This window comes from Callionymus lyra, chromosome 12, assembly GCF_982586985.1.
Source record: "Callionymus lyra chromosome 12, fCalLyr1.hap1.1, whole genome shotgun sequence".
NCBI lineage: Eukaryota > Metazoa > Chordata > Actinopteri > Syngnathiformes > Callionymidae > Callionymus > Callionymus lyra.
Genome location: NC_141829.1, coordinates 16,815,996 through 16,840,558, shown reverse-complemented (window position 1 = coordinate 16,840,558; position 24,563 = coordinate 16,815,996). Strand labels below are relative to the sequence as shown.

Genomic DNA, 24,563 nt, shown 5'->3' with positions numbered 1-24,563 from the left:
TTATTGTCATTGCATATGGTAGATTGAAATTTAAAATTACGACACAGATTTCAAGTAAAAGTATAAAAGCAGGGTTTAAAAGATGTATAAAACAAGATGAGAAAAAACACAAAATACACAAGTAACAAAGGAAGATGATGTCTACTGATAAATGGAGAAGCAGCAGAGGTAAGAGGTTTTATAATGTTATTTAACACAAAAACAAACAGTCGCCATGAATATTTGCATGTTAATTGTTAATATAAAAGGCCTGGTATTTATATTTTACACATACTTTACTCGTATATTAACCATAAAAAGAATTAAAATAGCGAAGACATTTTTTGGGGAATGGATATTGATACAGTATTGTTGAAAAAATATATTTGTTTATTGATATTTAACAGCACTCGTACATGAACGTCAGTCTGAGCACCTTAATTCAAATAACAGACACAATAAGTCAATATTTATATATATATATAATATATATATTATATAAGTGAAAATACCTTCGTTTCTTCCTTAACACATGTTTCCAGGATGAGTTCTGAAGTCTGTCAGTTGTGTCTGGAAGCTCTGCCTCCTCTCGCCGAAGAATGTGCCAAGAACCCGGAGAAGGACACGCCGCTCTACGTCGCCACCTGTCACCTACTCAAGGTACTGCGGCGGAGCCGGACCGCTCATCATGGAGCTTCGTTCACTAACTTGCTTCTGTTGCTCTCAGCTGGTGTTCGACATCCTGCTCCTGCAGAAACACGACGCCGTGCTGACGATTGCGGCCGGCGAAGCTCTTTACACACTAGTGTGTCTGCACCAGGTGAGTCGGGTTCACGAGGCTTCATGGCAACGGTTCTGGTGGTTTCAATGGGTCGGTAGGTGGCGCTCTCGGTTTGAAGATGATGGATGTTTTATTGAATAAGTGCTCCAGAGCCAATAGTTCTAAGAGCAGAGGGCGCCATCTGGTGGTCTGTGTAGGTCAATACACTGTGAGGTCAACCCGTACGGTCAAAATCTAATAAACTACTCGGCAAAATATTTAAACTGACCATCATGACTCTCACTCTGAGCTAATGGCTACATTAACACTGAATTTAATAACTTCAAACACCATCTTAAAGTACATTTGAAAATTTGGTGATTAATCCAAAAGTTTTTTTCTACAAACCCAGCGCGACCGACTTTAATCTTGATATTGACTTGAATGATCATAGATAGATAAATACAACTTTATTGATCGTGAAGAAATGTTTCGTCTACTAAACAATTTTATTTAGAAACTTTTACTTTTATTTAACAAAAAAACATTATTAACATTAATATTAATCCAAAACTGAATATAGCTAATTGAAAATAATTAGTTTTTACCTTTTTTTTATTAATTTTTTTTCATTTGTTATTTTGTGGGTATTTCTTCAGATAACTAGTATGACAAGTTGAGTTTATTTTTCCTTATTTTATAATTTCGTGGCATAATTACACTTATTTATATTGATATTAACTTGACTGAACATGAATCAATGTTTCTGTCAAATACAAATGTTACTAATATTTCAACTCTTGAAAAAAATGTTTTTTATGTTTTTATGTCATTTTGTGTTGATTCTTCAAAATAATCTGAAAGAATATTTGATTATATTTTAAATAAATGTATTTTAAATTAAAAATAAATATATATATAAATTGTTTTTTACAGTATCATGACATAATTCAACAGTATAAAAAAAATAAAAAATGTTATTTACTTTCTTTCTTTTCCCCCCTTTTTTTAATACATTTTGTTCAATCAAATCCAGTCACTTTTTTCGTTGTGTTTGACAATATTTCTGCCGTCGTCCTGCAGGCGGAGTACGCCGAGCTGGTGGAGACGCTCCTCTCCACGCAGCGAGACGCCATCATCTACCAGCGACTGGCCGACGCCTTCAACAAGCTGACGGCCGGCACGCCGCCCACCATGGACCGCAGGCACAAGATGGCCTTCCTCAAGAGCCTGGAGGAGTTCGTGGCCAATGTGGGGGGTCTCCTCTGCGTGAAGTAAACACTGGAACCACAACGACTGCCTCCGAGACAATCGTAGGATCTTCCCGTCCTCGACCCGCCGTCGGCCTCGGACACGAGAGCGTCCGTCTCTCACCGCTAGAAGACGGGGATCGATCTTTTTTGCTGTTTTTTATTTTTATTTTTTTTAAATGACATGAAACAGCTGGCCCCGCCCCCTTGATGGACATCCCAAATGATGTGGTTGCCATGGAGACTGAACTGCTGTGCAGACAGGCTAGATCGCGGGTTCAGATTTTAAGCGTGATTGAACTGGAAAAAGTGGACTATCATGAAACCGAAGACGTTCTGGACACACACACACACACACACACACACACTTACAAACACACACACAGTCATTGGCTGCAGATTTCTGAGAGGCATTAAGTTTGTTGTGATCACCTCTTCTGCGTTCATTTTTCTTTTCTGCTCACACACTTCGCAGGGTGCCTTGGTTTCTCGGATTGTTCCGTCTCTCGGTGCGTTTGTCGGCAGCAGAGACGGCGTGTTGTGTAACTGACATCCATCGGTGCCTCCTCTATGTACCGCCTCACATGACGCGTTGCCATGACGAGAACTGGCTACTGACCGTGGGGGGGGAACAACCAAAAGCATAATGTCTGTTGTAAATAAACAAGTGTGAGGTGTTTTTATGAGCCGGTCGATTTGACCCGTGTATTAAAAAAAAAAAAAAGGTCTTTCAAGAGGAATCATATGGTCGAACCTTTGAAGGAACGATCTGTAGTTCGAGTCTCTGCTCAGACACTGAAAGGCTACATGAGCCTCTAAAAGGTTTCAGTCTCACACGTGTGAACCTCCATGTTGCTCTTCACACACTGGACTGAGGCAGAAGAAGAGCAATAACAAACCAAATAAAAAGGAGCAGAGCCACTTTTTTTTGTCATGTCAGAATCCTCCTGAGTCTCTCCCGGTCGTTGTTCAACGGCTGGTTTGTTAATGAAGTGCGAACCATGTACATAAAAATATTGTTTAAAGATTCTGTCTCTTTGTTCTGCATTTTCATCTTGACTTGATACTATATTTAAACTATACTTTACCAAGTCTTCCGACAATCTGGAGTTTTTCAGAACACACACAGAAAATAATTATACTTTAGACTTTCTTTTATTGTCATTGCACAAAAAAAAAACAGCAGTGAAACTGGCAATGAAATTTCGTTGCTTGGCAACCTTTAAAAAAATCTCAGCAGAGTGAATGTGTATATATAAATGTATATATAAAATGTATATTATAAAATATTGCAATATAGAATACAGAGAATAAATAACGTTTAAAATATTGCATATAATTAATATATATAAAAGGATAAATAAGTTAAAAATAGTGCAATATGGTATCAATAGAATAAATACATAATATTTTAAATATTGCATATCTCAAGTTATATTTCATTCAACAGTCTGATTGAGGAAAGAAGCTGTTTCTATAATTAAAAATTAAATTTAAATTGTTTTCAGAAAATTCACAACATTTTTGTTAATTTGAGAAATAAAGCTAATTATTTTGTAATCTCTGTTCGTCACTGGACTGTTTATATTGCATTATACAGTTAAGAGTGCGTTATTATTAATAAAACAAATTCAGCCAATCAGCGACTTCGTCACATGTAGCGGATATATCCATATTAAATTCGGGTGGATGTCACGTGTGTTTTTTAGCCCAAGAAATGAAGGAACGGAAAGTGATTTTGCTAAAAAAAAAAAAAATAGTCAATATAAATGTTTAATGTGTGGTAAAAAAAAAAAAAAGTATCATGCAATCGTTCCGTTTCTTTGACTCATAGAAAAGATTTTAAAGAGACGTTCGAAGTTGCTACGTGTGACGTCATCACGTAAGCGCCCGGACCCAAATAGCAGGACGGACCCAAATGGTACCGACACCAGTGGTGTCCCGGTAAGTGTCGAGTCGAATTGACACAGTTGGATATTTTTCTTAATAGCAAAGATTAATGTTTTTTCAATGCCTTTATCTGTACCTTTAGCGCATTAAAATAACTTGTTTTAAACAAATAACAGCTGCAGGATGTGACGTCATTACCAGGCGGCTGCTTGCACACGCTCCGCACCTCGAGGTAACAGCTGTTCTTGACTTTGAAAGGTTCGATGTTATCAAGTCAAATACAATTTCGATTGATTGATATTTAGATCTTATATTTCTATATAAATATATTAAGATAAAACGTGTTGCATCCCTGAAAGAAGTCGCCTTTGATATTATTGAAACTTAACAAGTAATAAAACGTTAGGCTTAAAAAAATAAGCTTTTGTAATAAATGAAAGAAAAGTTTTAAATAAACTTTATTGTAATGTTTAAGCAACTTTATCTTTTCCATGTCATATAAAGTTTTGTGATTAGTTGTTGCTTTTATTTTTTTAGAGTGGAACTGGAGATGAGCGACAGCGACGATGACGTCATCACGACACTCTCCGCTCACACTCTGGCGGCTCTGCAGGACTTCTACTGTGACACCTTAGCAGGTCCAGACCTGAAGGACACGTTTGCAGTGGGCTCAGTGGAGGAGGACTGGGTGAGCATCTGGACTTCATCTGGTTCAAGAGATGGTTCAACTTTTGACAATTAAAAAGCAACGATATTAGATCAGCTGAATGTTATGTTTTTATTATTGACTGAAAGACAAAAACTACTGTCTGGGATTTTTGCAAATGTGCTTCATGTCATCTTCAGGGCATGAGTCAGTTCTGGTACTGCGACCAAACCGCTCACCGATTGGCCGAAGAGCTCGTTCATGAAGCTGGAGAAGGAGGAAGGCGAGAAGACTTTTTCTCTATGTGTTGATGTCTAGAAAGTATCTTTAAAATCACGTATAAACAGTACATGTCTAACACATTGTCTTACAACAAATCTTTTTAAAGTATACATTTAAAAATGTTATTTTTTATTTATTTACAACATTTTCTGAGAGCTTTTTATTTTTAATTTTTAAATTTTATTGAATTTATATTATCACATTATATTGCTTGAGAGAGCGGGCAGAGGGGCCTGAGACTGTTTTTACATATTTCACTTCATGTGTATTATTATTACTATTTTAAGAAATGTTTATTTAATTCTTATCCTTTTTACTTGTACAGCTTTACATATATTTAATTAATTTAATTACAACATAATATTAATATTATATTATGTATTTATCTTTGTTGCATTTTATTAAAAATAAAAGTGTTTTGTTATTGTTCTAACAAGATAAATGTTATAAGAACATGTAGGTATCCTCAGAGTCCACTAGAGGGCACTGTTTCTCTTATAATTTATTTATTTCTAGCGCTACTTTAGTAAAATATATTTTCTAACTGATGGCGCCACCTGCTGAGCATTGGGTAAGTAAGTAAGTAAGTAAGTAATATTTATTTATGTGGAATGTTTCCTCAGGATCGCCTGTGTGAGTGCACCCAGTGTGTACCAGAAGCTGAAGCAGGAAGTGGTCAGTGGCTCGGACTCTGTGTCCTGCGTCGTGCTGGAATACGACCGACGCTTCTCGTGCTACGGCGACGACTTCATCTTCTACGACTACAACGAGCCGCTGACCCTCCCGACCTCCGTGACCCCGCACAGCTTCGACATCGTGCTGGCCGACCCCCCCTACCTCTCCGAGGAGTGTCTGAGCAAAGTGTCTCAGACCATCAAGTACCTGAGCAAAGGCAAAGTTCTGCTGTGCACGGGTGAGAGCGACAGATAATCTGGATTATATCTTCATCCGTTTAATGTTGTTATACTGTATAGTGTCGGGATTACCTGTAGGTTTAGTGTTTATCCATCCATCCATCCATCCATCCATCCATTAATGGTGTGTATTGGCAATAATCTGGCGTTACAATACGCATCATGATCATCATGGGGCAACAATACCATACAAGGCAAAACTGTAGGAACGAGGAAATATTTGTAGTTTTGTCGAGTACTTGACTCTGGTGTTGCAATATTTACAGATCACATGACTCGTGACGAAGTCGTCACTGCCTTAATTTATTTATTTATTAATTTAAACCAAAATATGTCCAATCATCAGCTTTAAAAGCTGCTGGAGTCGACTGTATCCTCTCGTCCTCAGTCATCGATGGAATTTTGTGGGATTTCATAGTTCCTTCTGCCGCCATCTAGCGGCCAGAAATTGAACACAAAAATTAACAAATGGACGGAATATTTGCATTTTATTGCAAATAAAGAATCGAATTATTTCATTTTTTGAACATTTTATTGAAATAAAAACCTTTTTTTAATCAATACAGTGATGTGATTGATACAGTATCATAAAAAAATGTATCAGGATATAAATCAGTGCATCAGTATTTCTCATAACCCTAGTATTAGTGTTTATTGTTTTGCTGTCAGGATTATTTGTTCATTTAGTTTTCTAGTGTTTTTCTAGATGATTCCTGCAGATTATTATTAAGTATTTAGGATCTTTTATTGATCTAAAAATCTGGATTATTTATGGATCTGGTGTTTAAATGTGTTTGTTTTAAACCAATGTGTTTGTCCTGCAGGAGCCACCATGGCAAACATGGCCAAAGATCTACTGGGATTACAAATGTGCAGTTTTCAGCCGCAGCACAACAAAAACTTGTCCAATGAGTTTCACTGTTTCGTCAACTACCCGTCGCAGCTCTTGTCCTGCTGAGCTCACTAGCGCCCCGTCAGGTCGGAGGAATACTTTGTTGGAAGAACCAAAGTGGATTATTAGGGCTGACGGTTTAAACGCAAGAGATTCGTTTTTTAATGTTTGTAAATGTATCTGCGTTTAAAAGCAACTGACAATAATTACTGTGTAATAAATGTTGTGTTTTATCCTGTAATCGAAATGTGATTGAACTCACACACACACACCTTTTTTTTTAAACCGTAAATATTACATCAATGACAAAAACGCCTTCACTCGACTGTACGGCATGCAGTTAGTTAAAATGACCAGGAGAGGGCGGTGTTGTTACGATGAATCATCTCTTCACTCATGAAACTTGTTTAAGCGATTTATTTAAATATTTGTTGTCTCCGAAATATGTTCTTCTTAAAACTGATTTATAGAATCTTAGATGTCATGAATCTTCCCAAGATTATTAATTTATTCTGCTGAGATGAAGGAGTTTAGTTTCGATCTCATTGTTCCAGCACCTGTGATGTCAGAGGTGATGGTTCTCACACTCTCTTCTCGGCCGACACCAGCTCCCCGGCTTTGGACCCGGTTCTCTCCACGCTCTGGTTGCTTCCCCGCCGGTCCTTCTCTGGCAGAGGAACACACGTGCAGCCCACGGCCACGGACACGTAGATCTCCTGGTAGGCGTGTCGGCCGCTCACGCAGGAGCCGGTCCTCCTCAGGACCACGGTGGGCGAGTACACTGGAGCGCTGCGGTGCTGGAGGCTCTCCTCGCCGTACGGGCCCAGCAGGCAGCCTTTACACAGACAGTAGGCCTCCGGGATGTAATGCGGGTAACGGGCCGGGTCGTAGGAGAGCCTGGAACAGCAGATGATGATGTTTGAAAAATAAAGAGATTTTTCTGTAGGGAAACTGAATATCATTGAGTGAATCCATGTTATTTCAGTAACATTTTAAATAAATTTGTTGTTTTTTTAATCTTAATTTAATCTTACTTTTAAATAATATAGAAATGTCAACAATTTCTGTGCAAAATTTAGCTTATTTTTATTGTATTTTAAGAAACTCTATTGTAAACGTTTAATATGATGTTTATACATGTCTTTACACAAGGTTTTAAATATAAAATAAATATAGTTATCGATTGAGTACTTTAGCTCAGGGGGGGGTTTTAATACAGCGGCCCTTTTTAACGTTAGAATTATATTCTCAGACCTACCTTCGGATTAAAAAAACAACTAAATAAATCGGAGTTAGTTTTAAATTTATTTTCACAGGTTTATTTAGAGACTAAACTCGCCTGAAACAAATGTCTTGACTGAAGAGTCACAGGCTCATGTAAATTCAGAAAAAACACTATATTTAAAAAATAAAATAAACATCTTTCAGACACTATTAATCAATCGAACAAAAATTATATTTAAAATAATAAACATTTCTGTGCGGCCGATTACTAATGCCTCACGGACCGGTAATTTGGCTAACGTTAGCAACAAGCTAGCAAGATACGTTTTAGAAAATGTTTATATTTAATAAGCTGACATTTGTTTGATTTAATAATAAAAAAACATTATTTATTAGCGACTAGTACTTTTTATTATTATAAGAAAAAAAAACCTAAGTAAATAAAAAGTTTTACGAAGCCGTTTAAAAAAAACAGAAACATGGCGATTAATGAACTTCCGCTTTTGCCCTTTCAAAATAATGACGAAAACATAATTTCCCGTCAGTGAATAAACACGCTTTGAACACAATTTAGTGCCGCTCAAATGTTTTTTTAAGGTCATGAAAGTTCCACTGTATTAGGATTAAAAATTAAAAAAAAGTAAAAATAAAAGGGCGCTGGACTCACCTGTAGGCCCAGGGGGAGACGCTGAGCAGGTTGGCCGGGGGTCGGCTCTTGCTCTGGGCAGGACTCCAGGCGCTGCTCGGGCAGCTGCGGTTCACTCGCTCCTGCGGCTCCAGCTCCAGGGCGTGGTGGAAGGCACTCAGAACTCCCGCAGAAAGTCTCCCGAACATCTGGTCCAGCGTCTCCTCGGGGGGATCCTGGCACGACCGCGTCCTCGTCGCCTTCTTCCGCGTCCTGCCGAGTCCTGCCCCGCGGCCGAGCAGCGTGAGCTGGAGCAGCAGCAGCAGCAGCAGTCGCTGCTCCATCTTCAGTGCTGCACAGAGAAACGTGGACACATTCTCTCTCCCTGTTCCAGGCCAGAGAGGGATGGAAACCCTGAGGCGGGATCCAGTCACAAGTGGAACCAGAGCCAGAGGCGCAGTGCCAGCGTCTGACTCTCAAGAACCGGAGGAAGGATTGAACCTAAAACACTTGAAAACATGTCAATATTAAACATAGGTTTTCCAGAATCACACTCATCGACACCATTGGACTTGAAGGGAGAGTCCAGGATCTCCTGCTGGAATGCTGACATTCCAATTTGAACAAAACATCTCTCATGTTCATAAAAACAAAGACATGCGTTCAATTAAATCCTGTTGAACTTCCAACAACTTGTTTGTTTTTTTTAAATCAGCGTTTTTTTTAAAAGAATACACTTTATTATGACGTCACGTTTATGCCGACCATCTCGGAAACACACTCTATAACAAATATAAATAACATGTTCTTCAGTAACAAAATACGAGAGGTGGAAAGTACCAGGAATATTTTACAGGCTCCACAACATTCCAGACGGGAACAGCTTTGGCTCCGAGCTGCAACATTCTGGATCCAACATGGGACTTGAGGGTTAGAGGTGTCGTGAGCTCTTATCTCCACTGAGGAGGAGGAGGAGGAGAGCGAAGACATGTTTTACTTCCACACACTCCAGATGAGTTGCTGCTCACGACCGTCCAGATGAAACAAAACATGTCAGGAAGACACGTCGCTTTTTATTCGGGCAACAGGTCGTCTCCCAGCTCTTCGTCCGCAAAGTCGTCGTCCTCCACTCGCTTCTTGAGTCCGGTCTTGGGTCGGTCCATCTGAGGCCCCAGAGGATCCACGTAGGAAGCGTCTGCAACAACAAAAAATGTAAACCATGAAAGACTCTTTGAATGAGCTTGTTCAGAGTGTGTCGGTGAAACTAACATTTCTTTATATAAAAGTGGATTTATAATGATTTAGTCTCACCCAGTTCTTTCGGGCTGCTGGCCTCGTAGGGCTCGTTGGAACCAGGAAGTGACCTCATCTTTGAACTCAGCCGCTCGCCCTTGTTGCTGCTGCTGCTGCTGCTGTCTGCAGACATGTTCGACCCAAAATATAATTACCCAGGTTCACGAATTAGTAGTTGTTTTTTTTAAACTCAACACTTCCATCCACAGGATGTAAGACCGCACTGTTCCACATCTGGCCGTCATGAAGACGTTACTCATCGCCTCCAAGAAAAAACAAGTCAATGGCTCTTCCTCACTGACGGATGGAAAGTGGGACCACCAAACAGATCAATAGTGCACTGTCAAAGTGGGGGTTCTGTAATAAATTTTAAATAGTTGAAAATCAAGGAGTCATTTGGGGATTTGAATGAGACGGATGTTAAATTAATAAGGGGATTTTTTTAGGATTAGAACGGAGGGCTACAGCCAGAAATAAGGGGATTTTGGGGGGATTTTTTAACATGAGGAAGATGGAAGAGACAAAATAATGCTATAATTAAATGGATGTACATTTGTTTCTTTATAACTCAATCAAAAAAGTTGCTTAAATCAAATGAAAAGTTTCCAATAAAAAAAGTTATTTTAATCAAAAAATATTTTCCAAGAATTTAAAGAAGTTGCTTTAAGGCAATACATTTTTTTTCAATAAAAAACTATTATTATTATATATAAACAGTGTATATATATATATATATATTTTCATTTGACACAATAATGAATTTAAAATTGACACTCAAGTCGAAGGCTTTTCTCAGCCTTTTCTAGGTTAGATAACAAATATAGATTAACTAGATCAATTAATTATTGATCACAGTTAGTTTTAACCCGTTCAAAGCACAAGAAATATTACCAAAAGATAACTTGGAACAGAAACGGTTTTGAGAGTAAAAAGTCACACAGTTCTACACACTGAGGCCGAGAAAGTGTTTATCACATGTTCTCTGCAAGTATTCGGAGCTGGCACTTGAAAGTGAAAAGTCTCATCTACCTCATAAATCTTTTAAAGTCTGGCAACAAGATTCCAGCGACGACGCAGCTCATATGCCTGTTTAAATGTCAACCGACTCGTCAAACTTTTCTACTCCATCTTCCAAAAAATTTGCTTCTGCATTCTTGTCTTCGTACACGTGTTCAGCATCTTTAGAACTTTGGGTTTTCCTTCCTCGCCCCAGAGGGCGCTGACAGGGAAAGATGGACGTGAGAGTCAGAAGACAGAGGAACATTCTCACCTGCTCTTGCTTCCACATCTGCTGCACCTCAGGGAGACGACAGAGGTCACAAGATTCAGATACAATGTTCACCAGGTTACAGTCAAGTCAACGACAGGACTAGACACTGGACACACGAGGGAGGCTTAAAAAATATGAACACATTTACTGAGAAGCTACACTCAGGCAACAGTATATGCTGTAAATTCTTATTTTTTAAAAGTATAAACTAGAATTTTGTCGGCCATTTAATTTACTTTAGTTTTCCAGATTACTTTAGAAAAAAAAAGAAGTCATTGTTAACAAAAGCATGGAGCATTTCTACAGAATTGTTTTAAGTAGTATTAACACCTGGCATATTAATCATTTAAAGCTTTTTTTTTTTTTTTAAAGAATGATGACCATAATACTACATATTGTAATAAAAAGCATTATTTCTAAAAGTTCTAAAAGTTACGTTTCAATCAGGAAATGACATCACTCAAATGCTTTATTTGCTCTTCTTTTGGAAGTGATTCATCTAAGAATTTTCAATCTTACCATCCCATAATGTATTGTAGGAAAACATATAAAATTAGTTTATTTTTCGACTGTAACTGAAAGTGATGGAAACTTAATGTATTAAGTACTTGCTAGCTAAGCTAGCAGACAACAGCGCTAAGTGCTTTCCTTATGAGCTGCAATCAATATTTACAGTTGGTTTTTTTTATCTCAAATGTGGAATTAATTTAGGTGTTAGTATCTTAGATTATATTAAAAATGGATTCAGAAATAACAAACTTGTCATGATTTCATAGAAAAACCTCAGTGTTGTGCTTCTATGTTAGCGTCAGTTAGCATGTTAGCTCCAACAATGTCTAATTTTAGCTAGCTACAATGCTAACTCCAGACCTTTACTTACTTATAACTTGTTGCTAATGTAAGAAATAAAGGTATGGATGCGAGTATGGAATGTTCAAGTGGAGTTTCAATGAGTCTTTTCTGTTCATAATGAAGCAGAAACTTAAAACTATATAAATGTTTTGATGTACTTTAACATTTAGGATATACTTTACTGTCATTTGTATTTTTTTTGTAGGCGTATGTGATCAATTCTGTTTAATAAATAATAGTCACATGAATCCTTTTTTTTTAATTGTGTTCTATAACTTCTTTGTACGATATCCCTTTATTATCAAATATGCATAATTTATTAAACTTTAATTTATTTGTAATCCTTTGAAGGTAGTGATGCTTATTAGTACTGTATTTACAATGTAGTTCTCTGCATCTTAAATTCTGGTTTTTACTCATTTTTTTTATTAGAATTGTCACCATCAGATAATCAATTAAGTCAAGTAAATTGTAAAGTTACACGACAGACATTAAGATGCTACTTGTTAGCTTTTCTGTCAAGAGTACGAGTTCTGAGCTAATATTCTTATAGAGTTTTTATTGGCCACTGCTTTGTGTAAAACCGGATGGAACTGATCTCACGACCACGTAAAGCAAGAGCAAAGTTCATGAAGGAAAAGCGTGTGAAAAGAAGTGTGAAAAGAAAAGTACCATAAATGTCAGCAGTCTTAGGAGGAGTGAAGGAAGGAGGAGAGATGGCTGCAGCATGAGAGACGAGAAAAGATTTGCCATCACACTCACACAAAATGACATCATCAGAAGTCAACGTAGATCTTCAATCTTTGACACTTCAGAGAGTTCTTCATGTTTTAATCATGAATCCCTCAAGTTACCTGCACTTCCTGCACTGTTCTCTCTGCGGCCGCGTCCACTGCCCTCTCGTCCGGACTTCACTCTCTGCAGGAGGACCATAGATTTATTAAATCAACATATTGTAACTTTAATTGTTTTTTTTATTGGTTATTGATGGTTTTTATATCAATGATGCTGTTACTGATTCACAAACATTTCTAGAATTATTTAAAATTGAACTTTGAAGAGTGCAGCCAGGGGGGCAAGCAAAACTTGTCAATATTTGATTTTTCTTTTTCTTTTGTATTTTATTTGATTTTAGGGCCACAATTTAAATGTTACATAGACTGTGGACCAAAGAAACTCATGAGTGGCCTCAAATGGCCCTGAAACTGGGACATTTGTTTGTCTCCTCACACACATAGATACATAAACATTGTTTTCTTTGCCATTTTAACCTTTTGGTGGGTGCTTTTCTGAATAATAATGTGTTTTTTATTTTTTTAATCATCCATTCTGATGCACCAAAGACCCCAAATACATTTTTTTTAATCTGATTTAGGAATTTTTTAAATATTGCCGTTTAATATATTCGTTATGTGATCAGTTGACTTAATCTTTTGCAGTTTGCAAACATTAAGTGGATGTTTATCCTAGAGAGAGAGAGAGATATTTCCCACCAGTGCTCAATGTCCGTCCTGATCAAAATAACTTGAAATAACGAAGACGATCTTCTCTCTCCACAGCTGCGGTCAGAACTTTTGAGTCTCTCAGAGCAGAAGTGAGTGAATCATGAGAGAAGCTGGTCTGGGAGGGATTGTTCCCCTCGACTCTGATTTACGAGCAGCTGCAAGTGATTTGAGAGCGTCTGTTTCTTATGTCTGTGAGTCACATGACCGCCGCTCTGTGCCCTGACCACCATCAGACCGGGAGACCGTGGACAACAACACGTGCACGTCAACAACACGTGCACGTCACTCATCCAGGGTGTGGCCTCCGATGTTCAGCTGCTGCTTCTACGACATGTTCACGGAGTTAAGTCGAAACCCTTCGGAGGGAATTTGTCCTTCATATTTTTAGGTTTTTCACTTTCCTCAGTCTTAAGCAAGACTGAGGAAAGTGAGTCACTTAAGATTCTTTGCTAATATTCGTCCAGCCCTCGTGATATCAAAGTGAACCTGAGCATTAAAAAGTCTGTTTTGTTTTTACTGTTTTGAAATCAATCAATCAATTGATCAGAGTGAAATTTTCTTTCCGACTTCAGTTTTTCTTTTATGACTTCATTGTATTTTCTTATATTGAAATGGATAGTTTGTAATAAAGGAATCTTTGCAAATTTGACTTTAATTGTGATCTTGTTTGTAATCAGATCGACATGCAGAGTCTTTGCATTTTAGTGTTTTAGGAAATTTGACACTTTTTCTAAAAGAACCTTGTCAAATGAAATCATACAAACGGGATACCTCAAACACATTTGTTTTTGGGCCCCCGGTTCACCTTGACCAAAAGATAACACAAGGGATACGACAACCACATTTGTTTTCAGGTTAAGATTTGTTTTTATGTGCGTTAGAAAATCCCATAAAACCTTCTTTTAAAGGTTCCATGACTTATTATCCAATCCTAACTACAGGATGTGACATCATGAAAAACACGTCTTCTGGTAAACCATCACTCCGTTGCTCCTTCTTTTTCTCAAAGTGATAATTCTGACATTTCCAGTGGCTTATCTTCTCCCGCAGACAAAGTACCTGTTCCTTGAGCTCCTTCATCTTCTCAGCTTTCTTCAGTTTGGTGGTGTACTCCTGGACCTCGCTCAGCCCCATGTCTTTTCCCAGCCTGATAAGAAACCGCAGACCTGAAAACCAAACACATTCTATTAAATATTTGATTTTCTTTTTTACTTAAAATACTGAATCAAATCCATTACATTCCACATTTTCCGGAAACTTGTTGTGGACATCCTTGTAGGTTTCCAGAGCTTTCTGGTAGTTTCCTGTCAGGATACAAGACAACATACGTCAACTAATGTGAAACCTGAAACTACAATCTTAACGTTTGAAATAGTTTAAGAAGAGTCTTCAACATATGTTTGGTCCGGGTGCAAAATCTTGGCTGATTTTATGTGGCTTGAAAGTGGGGAAACCTAATACAAATGAATATTCCTGTTGATAAGATAAGAGTTGCTCATGCCAGCAATTACAAAGAAACTCCCAAAACAAAATAAAATATTTTACATGGACTTTTCCTGTTTTTGCTCACACATAAGAGGATGGTTCCAGACAGTGTGTGGCGGGAACTTCTAATAGAACAAGATTGCTGACAATCTGCTTTCTTCCTGATCTTAATAAACGCTGGACATTCCATTGACTAGAGTCAGCTCGTCTTAGTTCTGCCTGGTTACTGTAAACGCCCTTGGTCACTTATTGGATATTTTGGTCTTTGGACACTTTAGTCAGCACTTTTTATGACCCGTTTTGGTGAATTTTGTTTTGTACATTGACTTTCATCTAATTTTCTTCAAGCCGTTTTCTGCCACACCATTTTGACTTCCTCTTTCATTTCATTATTTTGATAATTGGGACTCCTGACACTGAGATACGACTGCCATCTTGTGGACATTTTTCTTATTGCTTGTTGTATATATTTGGCCTCTTTTGTAAGTAAGTAAGTTAATTATATTTGTAGAGCGCTTTTGTATAATATATATCGTATTGTGGTATCTTTTACTGTGCTGTGTGCAATGCCTTCTGCTACTGGCTCTCTTTGTTAATAACAATTGCAATAATAAAGATGGTAAATATTTAAATTAGCTCGGCCCCTGAAAAAAAACTTGGTATTTTGAAGAAGTATAACAGTAGCTGTTCAACATATCTAAGGGTGAAATATCTGGAGGTCTCACCACTTCTTCTGTAGCAGCTGGCCACCATGAGTTGCCACTTGACCTGGGAGGGTCTGCAGAAGAACACATGTGTATCATCATCAACTCTTGAAACAGACATTTATCTATTCGTTATCTTATGCCTCTGTGACTCACTGAATGAGTGTCGCTCTCTCAAAATAGTGGATGGCCTTCTCACAGAACTGCGTCTCGATGAAGTACGCTCCGAGCCACTCGATGACTTCGATGTTTGAAGGGAAGTGCCTGAAGGACTGAGCAGAACCTGGATCAGTTGTAGTACTTTGAAACCATGTCTGCAGGAACCTACCTCGTAGTAGTACTGAAAAGCTTGGGACTTGTCTCCCTCGGCATCATGGAGCTCCCCAAGCTTGGCGAGCACCTGCGGGTCTGTGGGAGTGACGCTGATCACCTGCATCAACCACTCGATCGCCTGCTGAGGATCCTCCAGGAGCTCATAGCTGAGGTTCAGTGTTGAGGACAAACATCTTGAGAATTTTTCGATGATTAAAGAACACTCTTCACTGGCAGGATACAGGTTGGAAAGCTGGTACATGACTTCGGCGCTGTTCCTTAAAATGGCGTGGAGCTTCAGGAAGCAGTCCAGAGCTTCATCAATGCGATTCAGTTTCTTGTAAGTCAGACCTTAAAAGCAACAATTTCAGAATCAGACACTTTTATAGCCAGTGATGTAATTACAACATAGGAATAGTTTTTGGTGGCAGTACAGAATGAAAAAATAAAATATAATATCACACAAAATAAGCGATAGAAAAACAAAACAAAGCACCAAGGCAGCCATTCTGTGGTTTTTTTTATCATAATATATTTTATTATGAAGAAGTTTTCGAATTTGGTGGTTGAATGTTGAACTTCGTGATTTGTGTAGTTATGCTGGAAGTATATTTTTTCTTTATTCTAACATAAATAAAAAGGTTAATTTAAATAAAACCTTTTTAAATAAAGAAAAATGTTGCTTCAATCAGAAAATATTTTCAATTTACAAAAGTAACTTTAATAAAAAAAGAGATTTCACTTAAAAAAAGTTGCTTTAATATATATAATTTAATAATAGATATATTTATATATAGTTTAAAATATTATACATATATATAGATATATTTGTATAAAGTGTTGTTTCATTTGCTAAAAAACAGATGTTATTGATATTGCTCTATTATTTTCTAGTATTGTATTAAGTTTATTTTTATGTTATTTAGATATGTACTATTACTTTTCCTTATCCATAAAGCCACACTTGACTGAAAAGGACTTGGATGTGCAATTTTGCTTTGTATGATTACTTATGTTAAAGCTAATTAAAATACTTTTGAAAAAATGCTCAAATTGTTTTATAACAGAATAGTTTTAAATAGGAAGAACTTTTTTTTTTCTATTTTATTTCACAGAGGAGTCTTTACTAAAAACTATCGATTCGTACGTCCTTATTTCTGACTCAGTGTCTGCTACTACGTGTCTGTGTGTGATGCTGTACCGAGGTTGTAGAGGCCCTCGGTGCACGAGGAGTCGTTCCTCAGAGCTTCCTTGTAGAACTCTGCAGCCTTCTCGTAGTCCCGCTTGACAAACACCGTGTTTCCCTTGTTGATGAGAGCAGCAGGGTTGTAGCGGTCGGCGTTCATGGCGAGGTCAGCGTACTTGTCGGCCTGCTCGTAGTCCTTCTCCTGGAACCAGGTGAAAAGAAAAAAAATCAAAAACGCCGTCACACCGTCTCACAGGAACTCTTTTGAAGAAGTCTTACCAGGAAGTACAGGAAGGACAGATTCGTGGAAGCAGCACTTTTCACTCGACTGTCCTTCTTCTCGAAGGTCTTCAGAGTTTCAACAGCCTATTGACACAAGAACCACTTTTTGAAACCATATGTTGAGAGCGACTATTCGGTTGGTTGTGGAGAAAGGGATCGGAAATATGTATGATGTATGGGAAACACTGATGGATTTGGGGGGTCATTAAGTGGGATTGGATGACAGATGTCGGGGCATTGAGTCGTCCTTTTCTCTTCCTTAAATAACCAGAATAAAGAAAAGAAAGACTTTCTCGGAAACTTATGTAAGTTGTTCATTGTTTTTTAATCATCATCTTATGAACAAGCCTCATTGGAAACAACTGTTGTGGTTTCATCATGCTAACCAACTTGTGAAGCATATTTTTGTGTGTTTATTAAGTTAGTCTTGTGAGTGAAATGTCAGATTCATCCCTGAGCAAATGTGTCGGTGTATGTTATTGTTACGTTGGCATCAGCAGCACCAGAGCAGGACATGTGCCACGTGTAGGAAAGACACAAAAGCCACGTTTGCAAGTGATCAGAGGAAGCATGGATTTATAAATGAAAACAGAAGACACACATACCTCATTCTTATTCATGCAGAGATGGAGAAAACAAGACAAGATTTTAGTCAATGAGCAGGCAGGTTGTTTTTAGAGAGCAGCTGAACAAATGATTCATCTCTACGGTGGAAAAAGGTCAAACACAAAATAAGGGATGTTGAGGATTAAATCAAGACTTGTTGGACTTCAGCAGGTCCAGGAGCTCACCTGGTCGAAGTCCTTCTGTCTTAAGTAGGTGATGGCTTTGTTGATTTCAAGATCGTTGGCCAGTTCAACGTACTGGGAACTCTTCACCATGTCGACACACCTGAACAAAAACAAACAAGTCAAAGAACCTTGAAGTTAAAACACATAGAAATACAATATTGAAAGTTTATTCGAATCCAATATGAAAATATATTTTTCAGAGTCAGTCTAGTACTAGACTTTTAAATTGTATATACATAAATGGTTATTGTTACTTGTGCTTGTCAAGAGATTAAAAAAGATAATTAATATCTGTATTGAATTGATAATCGCAGATGTTTGAAAGCAAGTCCACTGGACTGTGTGGAGTTTCTAGGAGAACATTTCGCAGCTTCTTCAAATCAGGGAAACGTCGTCCTAGAAACTCTACACAGTCCAGTTACTCGCTTCTGAACCTCTTGGATAACCAGGACCTGGATGAATGAGAATCTTCACGGACTAAATGGATAATATTCATCTTAACTTTTATCTCTTTTAAAAATAGCTAAGAAAAGCTCTCAACTTGAGATTTCTTAATTTAAATGCACCAGAGTGACGGATGAAAAGATTAATATATAATTTTAAAAAGTGTCTTAAACAGATACAGTTCTAGTCATTTAGATTCTGATCTAGAACTTATCAACTTTTCAAAAAATAAAACTTTTCAAAATTCACAATTAGATTGATGCACATTTTACAATAAAACATTTAAGAATGAGAAAATAAATATAAATGTAAAGGTTTGTTTAAAATATTTAATACAACATTTGATTTTTTTTCTCATTTTCTCGATTTCTAATCTTTGAACCCGACAAGATTATTCATGGTGATACAACCTTGTGTTCAATCCTTGTATTGATTCTGGTTTCTAATATTAGCGTTTGAATTTAAGCTATTGTTATTATAACAAATTATGTCAATATAAAAAGAGCCATCAACGATATGCTCTTAAATCTGAAATAAACACAATATGCTTTTCTCCATTGTTGAAAATGTCTCATGCAGGTTGACAGACTTACCAGTCAAATCCTGTGACGAAAGACGTTTCGATGGCCGGAGCGATGAGTTTGGCCGCAGTCATGATGAACTTCTCTGCCAGAGCTTTTCTGTTCAAACGAGAGCATCGATGAACAGCGTAATATCTATAGTTAAACACACGTGTCAAACCAAACCTGCCCGCTAAGTAATTGTACGAGGACTGTTGAATGTTGGGTTAAAAATCGGCGTAGATTAAGTTATATCATGTTGATATGATGACCTAGAGTTACTGTATACTTTACCAGTGTTTGATTAAGGAACATGAATTATGGACATTAACAATAAGAGAGATCCTACAGCTTAAGGCGAGTTATATTCAAGACTTTTAAAGACATATTTGAATACCATTTGAAATTAAATATCAGACCAACTCGACAATAAATTCCAAAATTTAAATAAGAAAAAACAAATATATTACCCGGAAATGTTTGACAACCAATTCTCATTTTAAAACAAATTAATTAATGTTGTAATATCTTCAGACTTGAAAAATTAACCCTATATCTTACATTATAATGTGTCCACATTTGTAAAACTTTTAAAAATTGTATTTAAAACATTTAAATGCCAATTAAACTAAAAAATGTTAGATATTTTGAACCCTTGGGTCAACAAATAAGAATTTTTAAGGATAGCGGGTACCCTGAAAAATAATCAAAAACAGAGCTTGAAGGAAAGTATTTTCTTTGGTAAAGGAGGATAGAGTGAAGAAAATCAAAATTAAAATTAAATAAAAAGGCAATATTCAAATCTGACTCCTACTTGCTATTAGGTGAATACACATTGTGTCAGGTGTCTGAGTTTGACAGAACTGGTTTAAATGACATGTGATCCATCTTTATGTAGACATGTTAAATAATGAGCACACATTTCTTACATGTCTCTCTCCATCTGGTGCAGCTTGTCGTTCTTGATGGCCTCTATGACCATGTTAGCACTCGGGTCGTCCTGAAAAAAACAACAGCTGTGGTGATGAAAACAAATTTCTCAAGTTCTATTATCCAGGTTGATACATCGTCTCATCTTATCTTAACCAATGCCGCTGTAATGTCATTTACTCACGCTGGTCGAGATGTACTTCTCCTCGTCGTCGATGGCCAGCGGGACGGAGATGAGCTTCTGGAAAGCCTTCTTCATCCTCTCTCTGTCTCCCAGGGCGTAGTGACACAGGATGAGGTTGAAGCCCGTCCTGATGTTGGGACTCTCGCTCATGATGTGCTCGAAGGACGTGACGGCGTTGGAATATTGCCCCATGCGGACAAACACCACCCCGATGTTCTGCATGATCTTGATCCTCATCTCCTTGTGGGCGTTTGAGATCTGATCCAGAGCCATTCGGTAGAACTTGAGGGCTTTTGGATAGTTCTTCTGTTTGAAGTAGATGTTGGCCATGTTCACTTTCAGTCGGCCTGAAGAAAGAGACACGACTTAGCATCAATCAGGACGTTTTTTCGTTTACGCATCGGCCAGCTTTACAACAATCAAGGTGACTTGCAAAGGGCAATTTTATAAACGTTTATAATTCTAATAAGTTTCAGAAAATCGATGAGTTGAAGCTCAGTTATATTCCAGAATACACACATATCCAACCAACTTATGTGGCCCCTGGATGGCTGGATAGATTAATGTTCACGTTGATATCATGACCTATAAAGACATCAGTGATTAAGCTAAGCTAAAGAACTGAAATTTTAGAAGTGAAAAATTGAATCGAGTTCTTAAGGATGTATGAAGGCTCTTAAGAAGGGTTTATCTAAGAAGGAGCACTAAGATACGGGCGTTTCCCAGTCACAATTGTAACCTTAAAATCAAGCCAAAGAAGCTTCGTAGCGGCTCTTAGTGGGCTTTGGAAACGCATTTATATACAGTAGATTTTAGAATATAGATATATTCTTCTGTAGTATAAGCCTATGTTGCTCGAGCCAGTTGTCCACAGCTATGAGCACGTTTCAACATTGAATATTGTTTTATTGTTTGGTGAAGTGAAGGATAAACATTTCCCTGATGTTGATCACTGAGCATTTGGTCACTAAGAAGGCTGTTAAGAGTGGGTCAGCACCATTTTTCCTTCTTAGTGAAAGATCTTCGTAAGCTAAGAGTGACTCTGGGAAACGCATCCTTATTTCACAACATTCTTAAGAAAATCTTACGACTTAAGAGCTTCTTAATGAATCCGGGAAAACTCAGCAATTAACAGAAAAACTTTGGTTGGAGAAAATGAAATTGGTGGTAATTTGATAATCCCTGTAAAAGACAGTTTTTTACAGTTTTGATTGAGTTTGATACTCCTGATCTAATATCATGACAATAATGTGAGAGTTGTGCTCACCAGCGTTGCTGAACATCTTGTTCTTCACGATGGCTTGGTAGCTGTTCAAAGCCTCGGGGTACATTTCGTTGTTAGCGTACTGGTTAGCAAGATTCAGCAGAACCTAAAATACATTCAAAAATATATATATTTTGCGTAAATGTTGCTCATCCTGGTTGATGAACATCTGGAACATCTACAAAGAGAATGTGATGAGCAGCTCACCGAGTAGGTCAGGTCAACATTGATCTGGTCTCCATTGCCAGTCTGCTCCCGAAGTCTCATCAGACCTCTTTCGGTCCTTCCTGCATCTTTAGCTTTTTCAAGAGCCTGCAGGCAAATGCAGAGGGGAAAGACTCACAGACATGTAGCAACTAACTGAATATGGAAAGTATTGTAAAAACCAAAAAATCGAACCATTTGTAAATTCCCCACACTCTGTGCAAGGCAGCTCTCTTTTATCAGGTCATTCACTTTCTTCTCAAGGTTCTTGATCTTTTCTTCAGGCCTGGAACACAATTTTAAATCTTTATAATGAATGTCAGGATGAACTGTGGGTAAGTGGCGAGTGTTACTGTTGCAGGTTTGACTCCATCTGAGTGTTTGTTTATCTTAGTTTGCACTACAGCTTGATCAGGCTTGTTTTATTTCCTGATAAGAATATTATAATTATTGGTTATTATTAGGAAAATACTCATACAAGCTTCAGATAGATTTATATGAAACTGATGAAACCTTGAAAAATGATCTCACACTCAAAGACTTGAAGATGTCACAGTTAAAGGACTTAATATTAAGAGGAGAATATATCTATAATATATATTCTACGACACATACAGATTAATTCATCTACATTCATTTGGTTGAAGAAGTGACTGTATCCAGCAAGACATTTTGGCGCCGAGAATTTCACTACTAATTAAAGCTTCTGTTACTGTTTTACACACATTAAACAAATATCTAAACGCTAGTGTGTATAGTTTAACCTTTTCATAGCACTTTCTTTTAATATTTCATCTTTGTTTTTCACATTTTATCACCTTGCGATTAAAACATTTTTTTTATCAAAAAGTCTATGTTGTTTATTTACTCACGTGTCCTCGTTCTTCGCTTCAAGAGGAGGTGCGGGTCCCCTAGATTGACCCAACGGGTCAAAGGTGGCACCTAAACAGTCATTAGTGGAATCAATTCAAGTCACACCTCAACACATCTGTAAAGTTATACATTTAATTTGCATAAATAATCACTACTTGTATAGTATTTGGAGACATTATACATTAGCATTACATTAGACATTACATTAGACATAGCTCAGATGGTAGAGTGGTTGCCTGCAGATGGTAGAGTGGTTGCCTGCAGTCCAAAAGGTTGCAGGTTCAATCCCAGCTCCAGACAAGCTTGTGTCGTTGTGTCCCTGAGCAAGACACTTCACCCTGATTGCTCCTGATGGTGAACTTGGCGCAAGTGTGCATGCCTACTCCCATCAGTATGTGTGAATGGTTGAATTTCCCCTCGCGGGACTAATAAGGGATTCTAAAAAAAAAAATAAAATAAAATCTCACCACGGGTCAGTGTGGAAGTGTAACCTGCTGCTCGCACTGCAGTCATGGGTCGGGCCGCACCGTCCTGACATATGAAGGAACTCCATTAGGTTTTGTTCTGCATTAGTTTTCAATCATCATTTCAAATATATATATATATATATATATATATACATATACAACTACATACAGTACTATTAGTAGTGGTAAGTTATTGGTAATAATGAGTCAATACATGTGAAAACCTCAACATTTGATCATTATTTTACCTGCACTGCTCCGGTTACTGGTCTTCCCATTGAAGCGGTGACAGGAAGCCGAGACTGAACAGAACAAAACAAAGGAAAATTGTAGTTTCATGTCAACACATTGTGAAGGGTGGACAAACTGTTTTTTAGTGATGACATAAATCAGACATTCATTTGAAATACTCCCGCATGGCTTTTCTAATGAATAAGTAAGCATGCATGTCACATCTAAATGTAAAATAGATGTCCTTTTGTATACATGCGTCTCTTGCCAAGGTAGAATGTAGTGATAATGAGTTTTGCTTCTAAGTAAGCAATAGAGACACACACACACACACATATATAATACAGAACTCGTTATTATGCGATAATAAATGAAAAATATGATTTAACAAAATGTAAATTTGATAAAAACATTTGTGTTTTTTTCTCAACTTACTCCAAAAGCAGTTCCTAGTCTTGTCCCAACAGCAGTGCTGGGAAACTTGGCTGTCACCTGTAATATTATAGAAATAACGTGAATAAGAAACAATTTTTCCCTGTATTGAGTAAGAAGTATCTTTTCGTGGAGACAAAAATAAAGAAAGAAAATAACTCTTTACCGGGGGTCTTCTTCCATGACTGGTCCTTAACGCCTGCTGGAAGCCCTCATCATTCTCCAGCTCCTTTTGCAGTTAATAAAAAGGTATTCTTGTTTAAATTCGTGTTACAATAGTTGACAAAATCCGCTTTATAAAGCTAATATGACACCAACATCACAGTTTACTACATGTCATAAAGTGCTTTAAATAACTCACCTCGGTGTCAAACGTTGGATTATAGTCATTATAACCGGAGTAAAGATCGTCTTCTTCCGTCGCCAGATGAACATTTTCCATTTTTGGACTTTTATTTAGTTCTGTTTCCACAAGAAACAACAGAATCGAGCAGAGAAACCTAGCAACATGATCAGGACGCTTGTTGTCCTAATCCCAGGATGCAGCGCGTTGAGGGCAGGACATGCTGTTCCTGAGGTCTCTGATAGGCTGCTTTTAGCTTCAATCACCTGTTGCGCAAGTATGATTGGCTGGTTTCTTTTATATCCGGTTGCTAGGATACCACACGCTGTAACGTATCTTTAAATATACTTAAAATAATATTTATTCATTTTTAATATTAATGTCGTATTGTTAAGTTTTGAAGGCTCATGTTTAATATATTTAAAATGTTTTTTGGAGTCAAACGATTTTTCACTTTGATTAGCTTGGACCTTCTTGGTTACCGTAGCA

The 24,563-nt window shown here is 37.5% G+C and overlaps 4 protein-coding genes across 9 annotated transcripts in view; 2 read left to right on the top strand and 2 right to left on the bottom strand.

Annotated features, from left to right (window-relative positions):
• xpo4 (exportin 4) overlaps positions 1–2,997 on the top strand; it is a 46,997-nt gene extending 44,000 nt beyond the window's left edge. The window contains exons 22-24 of the mRNA XM_087803996.1: positions 522–639; positions 707–799; positions 1,823–2,997. Of these exons, the coding sequence (XP_087660122.1) occupies positions 522–639; positions 707–799; positions 1,823–2,017 (406 nt within the window). The 3' untranslated portion in view covers positions 2,018–2,997. The remainder of the gene's footprint in view (positions 1–521; positions 640–706; positions 800–1,822) is intronic.
• An 891-nt stretch (positions 2,998–3,888) lies between these two features.
• eef1akmt1 (EEF1A lysine methyltransferase 1) lies at positions 3,889–7,297 on the top strand. Of its 3 annotated transcripts, none has more exons than XM_087803573.1 (7): positions 3,889–3,933; positions 4,056–4,111; positions 4,417–4,567; positions 4,726–4,808; positions 5,431–5,720; positions 6,546–6,699; positions 7,222–7,297. In XM_087803573.1, exons 3-6 carry the CDS (start codon positions 4,430–4,432, stop codon positions 6,677–6,679), a joined length of 645 nt encoding a protein of 214 aa, XP_087659699.1. In that variant the 5' UTR covers positions 3,889–3,933; positions 4,056–4,111; positions 4,417–4,429; the 3' UTR covers positions 6,680–6,699; positions 7,222–7,297. The 3 variants fall into 3 exon arrangements, with proteins under 3 accessions (XP_087659699.1, XP_087659698.1, XP_087659697.1); XM_087803572.1 differs by having other exon boundaries at positions 7,168–7,247; XM_087803571.1 differs by lacking the exon at positions 7,222–7,297 and having other exon boundaries at positions 6,546–6,897.
• il17d (interleukin 17d) lies at positions 7,016–8,821 on the bottom strand. The gene is made up of 2 exons (XM_087803574.1): positions 8,505–8,821; positions 7,016–7,510 (listed from the first exon to the last, which is right to left on the bottom strand). The coding sequence occupies exons 1-2, from the start codon at positions 8,804–8,806 to the stop codon at positions 7,195–7,197; spliced, it is 618 nt and encodes a 205-aa protein (XP_087659700.1). The 5' UTR covers positions 8,807–8,821; the 3' UTR covers positions 7,016–7,194.
• A 21-nt stretch (positions 8,822–8,842) lies between these two features.
• ift88 (intraflagellar transport 88 homolog) lies at positions 8,843–24,237 on the bottom strand. 4 transcript variants are annotated; one of them, XM_087803567.1, is made up of 26 exons: positions 24,093–24,237; positions 23,898–23,960; positions 23,735–23,791; positions 23,317–23,370; positions 23,069–23,132; positions 22,601–22,670; positions 21,924–22,014; positions 21,732–21,836; positions 21,528–21,630; positions 20,261–20,607; positions 20,076–20,146; positions 19,180–19,266; positions 18,143–18,242; positions 17,349–17,435; positions 17,085–17,271; positions 16,126–16,234; positions 15,900–16,050; positions 15,728–15,843; positions 15,593–15,645; positions 14,621–14,686; positions 14,442–14,548; positions 12,732–12,795; positions 12,550–12,597; positions 11,026–11,046; positions 9,774–9,878; positions 8,843–9,657 (listed from the first exon to the last, which is right to left on the bottom strand). In XM_087803567.1, the coding sequence occupies exons 1-26, from the start codon at positions 24,171–24,173 to the stop codon at positions 9,536–9,538; spliced, it is 2,529 nt and encodes an 842-aa protein (XP_087659693.1). In that variant the 5' UTR covers positions 24,174–24,237; the 3' UTR covers positions 8,843–9,535. The 4 variants fall into 4 exon arrangements, with proteins under 4 accessions (XP_087659693.1, XP_087659694.1, XP_087659695.1 ...); XM_087803568.1 differs by lacking the exon at positions 12,550–12,597 and having other exon boundaries at positions 11,026–11,052; XM_087803569.1 differs by lacking the exon at positions 12,550–12,597 and having other exon boundaries at positions 11,026–11,052; positions 12,738–12,795.
• Between the last annotated feature and the right edge of the window lie 326 nt (positions 24,238–24,563).

Excerpts from the sequence above, each read along its gene's own strand:
- ift88 (XM_087803567.1), bottom strand. The coding sequence starts at position 24,173 with ATGGAAAATGTTCATCTGGCGACGGAAGAAGACGATCTTTACTCCGGT. Across the intron at positions 23,133-23,316 it reads CAGTAACCGGAGCAGTGCAG|GACGGTGCGGCCCGACCCAT; the intron begins GTAAAATAATGA and ends TTCATATGTCAG. Across the intron at positions 14,687-15,592 it reads CAGCTGCTACAGAAGAAGTG|GAAACTACCAGAAAGCTCTG; the intron begins GTGAGACCTCCA and ends GTATCCTGACAG.
- il17d (XM_087803574.1), bottom strand. The coding sequence starts at position 8,806 with ATGGAGCAGCGACTGCTGCTGCTGCTGCTGCTCCAGCTCACGCTGCTC. Across the intron at positions 7,511-8,504 it reads GTCTCCCCCTGGGCCTACAG|GCTCTCCTACGACCCGGCCC; the intron begins GTGAGTCCAGCG and ends CTGCTGTTCCAG.
- eef1akmt1 (XM_087803573.1), top strand. The coding sequence starts at position 4,430 with ATGAGCGACAGCGACGATGACGTCATCACGACACTCTCCGCTCACACT. Across the intron at positions 4,568-4,725 it reads GCTCAGTGGAGGAGGACTGG|GGCATGAGTCAGTTCTGGTA; the intron begins GTGAGCATCTGG and ends TGTCATCTTCAG. Across the intron at positions 5,721-6,545 it reads CAAAGTTCTGCTGTGCACGG|GAGCCACCATGGCAAACATG; the intron begins GTGAGAGCGACA and ends TTTGTCCTGCAG.